The following is a 12,309-nucleotide window of genomic DNA, read 5'->3' as shown; positions in this document are numbered from 1 at the left end:
ATGAACTATAATATGCAAGGGATAACGGAAACGATTCCCAAGCTCTTCGTGATACTGAAATCGACGAAGGTAGAAATCAAGAAAAGCATCAAGTGTTGATGGTAAACAAAACCACTAGTTTCAACTAAAGGGAAGAAAGGGGAACTTCAAGAAGAACGGCAAAAAAGTTGCTGCTCAAGTGAAAAAACCAAGTCTGGACCTAAGCCTGAAACTGAGTGCTTCTACTGTAAAGGGACTGGTCATTGGAAGTGGAACTACCCCAAGTAATTGGCGGATAAGAAGGATGGCAAAGTGAACATAGGTATTTTGATATGCATGTTATTGATGTGTACTTTACTAATGTTTATAGCAACCCCTCAGTATTTGATACTAGTTCAGTTGCTAAGAATAGTAACTCGAAACGGGAGTTGCAGAATGAACAGAGACTAGTTAAGGGTGAAGTGACGATGTGTATTGGAAATGATTCCAAGATTGATATGATCATCATCACACACTCCCTATACTTTTGGGATTAGTGTTAAACCTAAAATAAATGTTATTTAGTGTTTGCGTTGAGCATAAATATGATTGGATCATGTTTATTGCAATACGATTATTCATGTAAGTTAGAGAATAATTGTTGTTCTGTTTACATGAATAAAACCTTCTATGGTCATACACCCAATGAAAATGGTTTGTTGGATCTCGATCGTGGTGATACACATTTCCATAATATTGAAGCCAAAAGATGCAAAGTTAATAATGATAGTGCAACTTATTTGTGGCACTGTAGTTTAGGTCATACTGGTGTAAAGTGCATGAAGAAAATTCATGTTGATGGGCTTTTGGAATCACTTGATTATGAATCAGTTGATGCTTGCGAACCATGCCTCATGGGCAAGATGACTAAGACTCCGTTCTCCGGAACAATGGAGTGAGCAACAGATTTGTTGGAAATCATACATACTGATGTATGTGGTCCGATGAATATTGAGGCTCGCGGCAGGTATCATTATTTTCCGATCTTCACAGATGATTTGAGCAGATATAAGTATAGCTACTTGATGAAACACAAGCTTGAAACATTTGAAAAGTTCAAAGAATTTCAGAGTGAAGTGGAGAATCATCGTAACAAAAATAAAAGTTTCTACGATATGATCGCAAAAGTAAAATATTTGAGTTACGAGTTTTGCCTTTAGTTAAAACAATGTGAAATAGTTTCACTACTCACGCCACTTGGAACACCACAGCATAATGGTGTGTCCAAACGTCATAACCGTACTTTATTGGATATAGTACAATCTATGATGTTTCTTACCGATTTACCACTATCGTTTTGGGGTCATGCATTAGAGACAGCTGCATTCACGTTAAAAAGGGGCACCATCTAAGTCCGTTGAGACGACACAATATGAACTGTGGTTTGGCAATAAACCAAAGTTGTCGTTTCTTAAAGTTTGGGGTTGCGATGCTTATAAGAAAAAGTTTCATCATGATAAGCTCAAACCCAAATCGAAGAAATGTGTCTTCATAGGATACCCAAAGGAGACAGTTGGGTACACCTTCTATCACAGATCCGAAGGCAAGACATTCGTTGCTGAGAATGGATACTTTCTACAGAAGAATTTTCTCTCGAAAGAAGTGAGTGGGAGGAAAGTAGAACTTGATGAGATAACTGTACCTGCTCCCTTATTGGAAAGTAGTTCATCACAGAAATCTGTTCCTGTGACTACTACACCAATTAGTGAGGAAGCTAATGATGATGATCATGTAACTTCATATCAAGTTACTACCGAACCTCGTAGGTAAACCAGAGTGAGATCCGCACCAGAGTGGTACGGTAATCCTGTTCTGGAGGTCATGTTACTTGACCATGACGAGCCTACGAACTATGAGGAAGCGATGATGAGCCCAGATTCCGCGAAATGGCTTGAGGCCATGAAATCTGAGATGAGATCCATGTATGAGAACAAAGTATGGACTTTGATTGACTTGCCCATTGATCAGCGAGCCATTGAGATTAAATGGATCTTCAAGAGGAAGACGGACGCTGATAGTAGTGTTACTATCTACAAAGCTAGAATTGTCGCAAAAAGGTTTTCGACAAGTTCAAGGTGTTGACTACGATGAGAGTTTCTCACTCGTATCTATGCTTAAGTCTGTCCGAATCATGTTAGCAAATTGCCACATTTTATGAAATCTGGCAAATGGATCTCAAAACTACATTCCTTAATGGATTTCTTAAAGAAGAGTTGTATATGATACAACCAGAAGGTTTTGTCGATCCTAGGTGCTAACAAAATGTGCAAGCTCCAGCGATCCATCTATGGACTGGTGCAAGCATCTCCGAGTTGGAATATACGCTTTGATGAGTTGATCAAAGCATATAGTTTTATACGGACTTGTGGTGAAGTCTATATTTACAAGAAAGTGAGTGGGAGCACTACAACATTTCTGATAAATATATGTGAATGGCATATTGTTGATCGGAAATAATGTAGAATTTTCTGGAAAGCATAAAGGAGTATTTGAAAGGAGTTTTTCAAATAAAGACCTCGATGAAACTACTTACATATTGAGCATCAAGATCTATAGAGATAGATCAAGACGCTTGATAAGTTTTTTCAATGAGTACATACCTTGACAAGATTTTGAAGTAGTTCAAAATGGAACAATCAAAGAAAGAGTTTTTACTTGTGTTACAAGATGTGAAATTGAGTAAGACTCAAAGCCCGACCACGGCAGAAGATAGAAAGAGAATGAAAGTCATTCCCTATGCCTCAGCCATAGTTTCTATAAAGTATGTCATGCTGTGTACCAGATCTATTATATACCCTACACTGAGTTTAGCAAGGGAGTACAATAGTGATCTAGGAGTAGATCACTGGACAGTGGTCAAAATTATCCTTAGTGGAATAAGGATATGTTTCTTGATTATGGAGGTGACAAAAGGTTCGTCGTAAAGGGTTACGTCGATGCAAATTTTGACACTGATCCAGATGACTCTAAGTCTCAATCTGGATACATTTTGAAAGTGGGAGCAATTAGCTAGAGTAGCTCCGTGCAGAGCATTGTTGACATAGAAATTATACATACGGATCTGAATGTGGTAGACCCGTAGACTAAACTTCTCTCATAAGCAAAACATGATCACACCTTAGTACTCTTTGGGTGTTAATCACATAGCGATGTGAACTAGATTATTGACTCTAGCAAACCCTTTGGGTGTTGGTTACATGACGATGTGAACTATGGGTGTTAATCACATGGTAATGTGAACTATTGGTGTTAAATCACATGGCGATGTGAACTAGATTATTGACTCTAGTGCAAGTGGGAGACTGAAGTAAATATGCCCTAGAGGCAATAATAAAGTTATTATTATTTCCTTATTTCATGATAAATGTTTATTATTCATGCTAGAATTGTATTAACCGGAAACATAATACATGTGTGAATACATAGACAAACATAGTGTCACTAGTATGCCTCTACTTGACTAGCTCGTTAATCAAAGATGGTTAAGTTTCCTAACCATAGACATGAGTTGTCATTTGATTAACGGGATCACATCATTAGGAGAATGATGTGATTGAAATCTGGCAAATGGATAAACAAAACTGCATTCCTTAATGGATTTATTAAAGAAGAGGTGTATATGATGCAACCAGAAGGTTTTGTCAATCCTAAAGGTACTAACAAAATATGCAAGCTCCAGCGATCCATCTATGGACTGGTGCAAGCATCTCGGAGTTGGAATATACGCTTTGATAAGTTGATCAAAGCATATAGTTTTATACAGACTTGCGATGAAGACTGTATTTACAAGAAAGTGAGTGGGAGCACTACAACATTTCTGATAAGTATATGTGAATGACATATTGTTGATCGGAAATAATGTAGAATTATTCTGCAAAGCATAAAGGAGTGTTTAAAAGGAGTTTTTCAAAGAAAGACCTCGGTGAAGCTGCTTACATATTGAGCATCAAGATCTATAGAGATAAATCAAGACGCTTGATAAGTTTTTTCAATGAGTACATACCTTGACAAGATTTTGAAGTAGTTCAAAATGGAACAGTCAAAGAAAGAGTTCTTGCCTGTGTTACAAGGTGTGAAATTGAGTATGACTCAAAACCCAACCACGGCAGAAGATAGAAAGAGAATGAAAGTCATTCCCTATGCCTTGGCCATAGGTTCTATAAAGTATGCCATGCTGTGTACCAGATCTATTATATACCCTACACTGATTTTGGCAAGGGAGTACGATAGTGATCTAGGAGTAAGATCACTTGACAGCGGTAAATATTATCCTTAGTGGAATAAGGATATGTTTCTCGATTATGGAGGTGACAAAAGGTTCGTCGTAAAGAGTTATGTCGATGCAAGCTTTGACACTGATCTGGATGACTCTAAGTCTCGATCCAGATACATATTGAAAAGTGGGAGCAATTAGCTAGAGTAGCTCCGTGCAGAGCATTGTTGACATAGAAATTTGCAAAATACTTACGGATCTGAATGTGGCAGACCCGTTGACTAAACTTCTCTCACAAGCAAAACATGATCACACCTTAGTACTCTTTGGGTGTTAATCACATAGCAATGTGAACTAGATTATTGACTCTAGTAAACCCTTTGGGTGTTGGTCACATGTCGATGTGAACTATGAGTGTTAATCACATGGTGATGTGAACTATTGGTATTAAGTCACATGGCGATGTGAACTAGATTATTGACTCTAGTGCAAGTGGGAGACTGAAGGAAATATGCCCTAGAGGCAATAATAAAGTTATTATTTATTTCCTTATTTCATGATAAATGTTTATTATTCATGCTAGAATTGTATTAACCGGGAACATGATACATGTGTGAATACATAGACAAACAGAGTGTCACTAGTATGCCTCTACTTGACTAGCTCGTTGATCAAAGATGGTTATGTTTCCTAACCATAGACATGAGTTGTCATTTGATTAACGGTATCACATCATTAGGAGAATGATGTGATTGACTTGACCCATTCCGTTAGCTTAGCACTCGATCGTTTAGTATGTTGCTATTGCTTTCTTCATGACTTATACATGTCCCTATGACTATGAGATTATGCAACTCCCGTTTACCGGAGGAACACTTTGTGTGCTACCAAACGTCACAACGTAACTGGGTGATTATAAAGGTGCTCTACAGGTGTTTCCGAAGGTACTTGTTGGGTTGGCGTATTTCGAGATTAGGATTTGTCACTCCGATTGTCGGAGAGGTATCTTTGGGCCCACTCGGTAATGCACATCACTATAAGCCTTGCAAGCATTGCAACTAATGAGTTAGTTGCGGGATGATGTATTACAGAACAAGTAAAGAGACTTGCCGGTAACGAGATTGAACTAGGTATTGAGATACCGACGATCGAATCTCGGGCAAGTAACATACCGATGACAAAGGGAACAACGTATGTTGTTATGCGGTTTGACTGATAAAGATCTTCGTAGAATATGTAGGAGCCAATATGAGCATCCAGGTTCCGCTATTGGTTATTGACCGGAGAAGTGTCTCGGTCATGTCTACATAGTTCTCGAACCCGTAGGGTCCGCACGCTTAAAGTTCGATGACGGTTATATTATGAGTTTATGTGTTTTGATGTACCGAAGGAGTTCGGAGTCCCGGATGAGATCGGGGACATGACGAGGAGTCTCGAAATGGTCGAGACGTAAAGATCGATATATTAGACGATTATATTCGGACATCGGAAAGGTTCCGAGTGATTCAGGTATTTTCGGGAGTACTGGGGAGTTACGGGAATTCGTATTGGGCCTTAATGGGCCATACGGGAAAGGAGAGAAAGGTCTCAAAGGGTGGCCGCACCCCTCCCCATGGGCTGGTCCGAATTGGACTTGGGAAGGGGGCGCCCCCTTCCTTCCTTCTCCTTTTCCCTTCCCTTTCCTTCCCTCCTACTCCTACTACTTGGAAGGGCTCCTAGTTCTACTAGGAAAAGGGGAATCCTACTCCCGGTGGGAGTAGGACTTCCCTAGGGCGCGCCATAGAGAGGGACAGCCCTCCCCCTCCTCCACTCCTTTATATACGGGGGTAGGGGGCACCCCAAAGACACAACAATTGATCTCTTGATCTCTTAGCCGTGTGCGGTGCCCCCTTCCACCATAATCCACCTTGATCATATCGTAGCAGTGCTTAGGCGAAGCCCTGCGATGGTAGAACATCATCATCGTCACCACGCCGTCATGCTGACGAAACTCTCCCTCAACACTCGGCTGGATCGGAGTTCGAGGGACGTCATCGAGTTGAACGTGTGCAGAACTCGGAGGTGCCGTGCGTTCGGTACTTGATCGGTCGGATCGTGAAGACGTACGGCTACATCAACCGCGTTGTGCTAATGCTTCCGCTTTCGGTCTACGAGGGTACGTGGACAACACTCTCCCCTCTCGTTGCTATGCATCACCATGATCTTGCGTGTGCGTAGGAATTTTTTTGAAATTGCTACGTTCCCCAACACTCGGGAGGAAGAGCAGGGGCACCGGGGCTTGGGAGGCGACGAAGCAGTGACGAGGCAGGGTCGCCGGGGCTCGGGAGGAAGACGGCGATGGCGCGTGGTCGGCGACGGCAGCGTGGGCAACAATAACGGGGCTCAGGCGGAAGAGTGGAGTGAAGAAGTGAGGAAATGGATGACTGAAAGAGCGATAAGACGAGCTTAGTAGTAGCGAGGGGCACGACACCTGCGCTACTGCTACTATGTTAGTTGTAGCGCGGGTTAGTTATCCAAAGCTGCTACTATTTCTAGCCCCGCTGTGTACAGTGGGGACCACTTAGCAGTAGTGTTGGTGGCCAGACACAACGCTACTGCTAAGCCCTACCTGCAACGTGTTATTTTAGGCCGCGCTACTGCTAAGTAACAGTAGCGCTGGCTACCAACCCCATGTTACTACTACTGATCTACCTATAGGATTTTTCCTGGTAGTGCTTGGATTTGGCAATACACATCGTTTTCCAACACAGCCAATGCATACCTCTTTTGTCTAGTGATTCAGCCCACAATTCATAGAGTAGTCCGGTAAATCCTGAACCACAGACTTCAAGAGGACTTCCTTTGCCTCACACGTCTTTTCCTTTTGCACCATCCTTGCACCTTCACCCGCGGTCTCTCATTGATGTGTTGAAATTTTTGTTCTGTAATCTTTCCCGTTGCCCTGGGGAAGCCAAGATATTTCTCCTTGAGTGCTTGTTGGTGTATTTGCAAAGCAGCCTTCATGCCTCTCCTCTCAGAAGCACCCACTGAAAAAATATTGAACTCTTCATCGTATTTGCACTCTGACCATAGCCCACATTGTAATGTTTCAAAATCTCATTCAGTCTCATGGCGCTCCACCCATTTGCAAACAAGAGATGAGAAATCCATGGGGCGGAGTAGCTTACAAGGATACCCCAATCAATCCATCCCCCATCACAATTCTTCAACATACAAGATGGGTCTTCACCACACAACAAGAATAAGTATGAGGAGATTGGATCTCTATGCTGGACCCCCTCCCAAGGGTTTAAAAGCCGGTAGTAGTTCACCATTTATTTTGACCTAAAAGTTCACGGTGGTGACACACCGCATAACAAGCAAGATCCATTCTTCTCCAAAACCGAGTCGTTGCATTATACCTTGTAAATATGCCCACTTAACTCTCTATCATTGGCTTTTATCATATCGATCTTGACGCACACCATCCTTGTCTACCTGTTTTTCTTCCAAATAGAGTGTATGCATTCATATGATGTGAGGAGATTGTCGATAATAAGTCAGTCTAGGGACGAAAGCACTATGTTCCTCTGCAACTATTTCATTTGAGTTATGCGAAGCTAGCCATAGCATTGTCACCATGAGCTGGTGTGATTTCGGGCACCACCCTCGTTCACCATACAAACACTTACCTACCTACGTACTAGGAGTAGGATCTATCTCTATCCCGACAGCCACCGCACCTGTTTCTGTTTGCAACTGTATTACCAGACTATCATGCACACCAGGGCCCCAAGCTAGCCATGGTCCTCCACACTAGGCAGCAGTACCACATGCAGAGGCAGCGGCAAACAAAAACCTCCAGCTTTTCGGCAAGGAAGAAAAGCCAGCACCGCCTCTGCACAATGAGCTACTCCTACTTGTTCTCTTTCAGCTTTCCACCACAACTGAATAGTGTGCTCCACTCCGTCAGTACAATGCTAGACTGTCACTTTTTTGTCCAAGCCTGCCATACATACGGATCTATCTGCCGTCACAGCAGCAACAAAAAAAAGAAAAATACTCATGTTACAAACTCAAGAGTTTTTTAGACATGTATAATGATGGCATACGAATACAGATGTCTCATGATAAAAAGTAATTTGAGATATATGTGTTGATTTTTTCTCCCCAATGCAAGCTACTATTAGTGGGCCTCATCCAAAAATAAAAAGTGATTCTCACTACACATGCATCCTTCCTCTTCACTTCAACTTTTTTCAACTTCATGCACTGGACCACACTTTTCTCTCTAAGCACCCGCCTCATGAAGAAGATTCTGCTTCCTGTTCCAAACCTACTTTTTCTGTCATCCGATCCTACATGGCATGTGAGGCATCATCCTGAGGCTATGCATTGTCCATGCCCTAGGCCTCGCCAATGGAGTCACCTGCTGGCTAGTTAAGCTGCATTAAGATTTCACACCTATGTGTATTCTGCATGCGTAAGCAAGTGTGGCGATGCTAACCAAGTGAGCCACTATCAAATTATTACCATTATCCTGCTTTATGAGACATGCCATTGCCATGCATCAATCACACGCCAAGAGCTTCCTTCTCCTCCACCAACACGGCGGGCTTGCTGCTGACATCGAGGAGCAGCTTCACGACGGACCTCATCGAAGGCCGGTTGATCGGGAGGCTGGACGCGCAGAGCAGAGCCACGCCGAGCACCCTGCGCATCTCGTCCCTGCAGGAGCACGACTCGCCGGCGAGCCTCGGGTCCAGCACCGAGTCCAGCCCCTCGCGCTCGACGCCGCCGCGCACCCACCTCACCAGGTCCTTGTCGCCGAGCTCCGGCCCCACGGCCCTCTTGCCGGTCACCAGCTCCAGCATCACCACGCCGAAGCTGTACACGTCGCTCTTCTCCGTGATGCGCAGCGTGTACGAGTACTCTACAGTTCAGATCACGGTCATCAGTTCATCGGCAAATTAGTAGAGTCCGGGATAAAGAACCGTTGGCGGCTCACCGGGAGCGATGTAGCCGCACGAGCCGGCGATGGCTGACACGGCGCTGGGGCCGCCGCGGTTGTCGTCGATGACCCGGGCGACGCCGAAGTCGGCGATCTTGGCGCCGAACTCGGCGTCCAGCAGGATGTTGTTGGACTTGACGTCCCGGTGCACGATCGGCGGCGCGCAGTCGTGGTGGAGGTAGGAGAGCCCCTCGGCCGCGTCGACCATGATCCTGCGCCGCATCGGCCAGTCCAGCAGGCCTCCCTTGCCGCCGTGGAGGAGGTCGCCAAGGCTGCCGTTGGGCATGTACTCGTAGACCAGCAGGCCGCGGTCACCGCTGCGGAGGCAGCACCACAGCTTCACGATGTTCTTGTGCCGGATCCTGCCCAGCGTCGCCACCTCCGCCTCGAAGGTGTCCGTCATGCCGTCCTTGTGTTTCCTCGCTGCGGCGGCGCCGCCGACGGCCCGCAGCTTCTTGACGGCCACGACATCCTCGTTCCCGAGGACGGCTCTGTACACCTTGCCCGCCGCGCCCGTGCCGACCACGTTGTCCTCGTCGTCGAGACAGCTCAGGAGGTCCTCCTCCACGAACTCCACCTTGTGGAACGACGTGACTATCCACTTGCTATCGCCGGGCTCCTCGCCGCGCTTCTTGTGCTGGCTCTGGCTCCGGTACTTGTACCAGAACCACGCGACGCCAAGGATGAGTATAACGACGGCAAAGGTGAGCACGGACTCGACGCTCCCGACGAGGCTGTGGCGGCGGGCGGCTGCTCTCCGCGCACCGGAGCATGCGCCTCGGCAGAGGGCTAGGTTGCCCAAGAAGCTGTCATCGTAGATGTCGCCGGAGAACAGAGGAGACAAATTGCCGGCGAGCCGGTTGTTGGACAGGTTGAACATGCTCAGCTTAAGGCTCTCCAGTTGCACAGGCACGCCGCCGGTGAACTCGTTGTTGGACAGGTCAAGCGAATTCAGCACAGGGAGCTCCCCGAGCTCCGGCGGGATGTTCCCGGTGAGACGGTTATGGGCAAGGTCGAGCTGTGTTAGCTTCTGCCACCGCCGAACACCATGTGGCAGCTCGCCGGAGAAGGAATTATTCCGTAAATCAAGCCGGGCGAGCGTGGACACATCAGCGAGTGTCGCCGGCAGAGGACCAGAGAACTGATTATTGGCGGCCGACAGCTCGACCAGCCTTGTCAAGCTGCCTATATGCGCCGGCAGCACGCCGGCGAAGTGGTTGTCTGATATCAGCAGCTGCGAGAGGTTGTGCGCCAGGGCAATAGCTGGCCCCACGGTGCCGGACAGAGCGTTCCCGGCGAGCTCCAGCAGGTACAGATGTGGCAGGCCCCACATGCCCGGCGGCACGGCTCCAGACAGCCAATTGTTCGGCAGCCGCACACGCGTCAACGTCCGGCATTGCCCCAGCTCCTGCGGAATCGAGCCCGAGAGCTCGTTGTTCAGAATCAAAAGCTGCTCCAGCTTCCCCGCGCTGCAGAGAGTCGCCGGAATGCGGCCGGAAATCTGGTTGTCTGACAGGTCGAGGAACTTGAGCGGGCAGTTCTTCCCGAACTCCGGCGGCAACTCCCCGACGAGGCGGTTAGTGAACAGCCTCAGGTCGTTCAACGCAGGCGCCTTATCCAGCGTCGACGGCACGGGGCCTGACAGCTCGTTCTCGTACAGGTGCAAGCTCTCCAGCCTCGGCGCGAGGAACAGGTCCGCCGGTATCTCGCCGGACAGCCTGTTCATGGCGGCGTCCAAGAACCTCAGCTTCTTGAGCCCGCCCATTCCCCCCGGCAGCCTCCCGGAGAGGTTATTCTTGTAGAGCTCGATCTGGACGAGGTTCTCCAAGCGCCCGATGCTCTCCGGGATCTCGCCGGTGAGGTTGTTGGTGGAGAGGTCGAGGTTGACGAGGCTCCTCAAACCGCCAATGGAAGACGGTATCCGCCCGACGAGGCAACACCCAGCGAGCCACAGCACGCGGAGGCGCGGGAGCCCATCGGCGAAAGCATCCGGCAAAGACGACGGCGCAAAGGGGTTGTACGCGAGCAGGAGCTCCTCGAGGGAGCTGACATTCGCCAGGAACGCCGGGAACTCGCCGGAGAGGTCGTTGCCGGCGAGGCTGAGCGTGGCGAGCGAGGCGAACCCCGCGCCGTAGCTGCTGGGCACCTCTCCGGAGAAGGCGTTCCCGGCGAGGTCGAGGTGCCTCAGATTCGGCAGCGCGGCGAGGCAGGGAGGGAGGGGGCCGGCGAGCGAGTTGTAGGAGAGGTCGAGGCGCAGGAGGGACCTCAGCGAGCAGAGCTGGGTCGGGAACGCGCCGGCGAGGGAGAGGTTGGAGAGGAGGAGCGAGGCGATGGCTGGGTCAGCGGAGGACCGGCAGAGGACGTGCGGCCAGCGGCACGGGGAGAGGGAGGGGGGCAGGGACGGGTCCCATGCCGCGAGCGCGGAGGCGGGGTCGGAGAGGACGGCCTTGGCGGCGAGGAGGCGGGTGAAGTCGGCGGGGAGGGGCGCGGCGGCGGCGGCGGCGTTGGCGAGGAGGAGGAGGAGGAGGCAGAGGAGCAGGGCAGTCATGGCATTGGTGTGGGGTGAGAGCGGAGAAGTGGGAGTGGAGGAAGTGGTGGTGGTGGTCGTGGGCTCAACTGCGTTCTTCGCGAAGCTCTCAACTGCACAGCAAACTGCAGCGGAATCAGGCCATTGCTGTTTCTCTACGCCCTTGACTGTACTAAACAAGCCACACGTCAAATAGCCTAGCAAGATTTAGACTGACATGCGCACACTTCTCAAAGATTTGGAGAAGAAAATGTAAGCCAGTATCGAAATTACTTGTCACAGAAATGGATGTATCTAGACGTATTTTACTTCTAGATATACCCATATCCGAAACAAGTAATTCCGAACGGAGGGAGTAGTAATGATGAACTGTGACAGTAACACAATTCTGAAAATATGATGCACTTACAACAAAGTCCGAGGCTTCTTCCTCCTATACACCTTATATTAAGAAACGGAGGGAGTATGATTTATGATGAGCTAGCTTAATACAGTTACTTCGAGCATGCAACCAAAAACTGAAGTAATTTACATCTACTATCTCTATTATTAAAGGAAGAT

General features: G+C 47.7%; 1 protein-coding gene across 1 annotated transcript; it reads right to left on the bottom strand.

Moving 5' to 3' along the window:
* Positions 1-8,249: 8,249 nt before the first annotated feature.
* LOC125535755 (uncharacterized) lies at positions 8,250-12,015 on the bottom strand. Its single transcript, XM_048698830.2, has 2 exons — positions 9,219-12,015; positions 8,250-9,143 (listed from the first exon to the last, which is right to left on the bottom strand). Exons 1-2 carry the CDS (start codon positions 11,767-11,769, stop codon positions 8,785-8,787), a joined length of 2,910 nt encoding a protein of 969 aa, XP_048554787.1. The 5' UTR covers positions 11,770-12,015; the 3' UTR covers positions 8,250-8,784.
* Positions 12,016-12,309: the final 294 nt, after the last annotated feature.

This window comes from Triticum urartu, chromosome 2A (genome assembly GCF_056163025.1).
Source record: "Triticum urartu cultivar PI428250 chromosome 2A, HENAU_Tu73, whole genome shotgun sequence".
In the NCBI taxonomy this organism is placed as follows: domain Eukaryota; kingdom Viridiplantae; phylum Streptophyta; class Magnoliopsida; order Poales; family Poaceae; genus Triticum; species Triticum urartu.
Note: the sequence above shows the minus strand (reverse complement) of the source record. Positions and strands in the feature narration are given on the sequence as shown.

Bases quoted from the DNA above. Each gene is read 5' to 3' on its own strand.
- LOC125535755 (XM_048698830.2), bottom strand. From the start codon at position 11,769: ATGACTGCCCTGCTCCTCTGCCTCCTCCTCCTCCTCCTCGCCAACGCC. The intron at 9,144-9,218 runs GTGAGCCGCCAA...TCTGAACTGTAG, and splicing joins GTGCGGCTACATCGCTCCCG to AGTACTCGTACACGCTGCGC.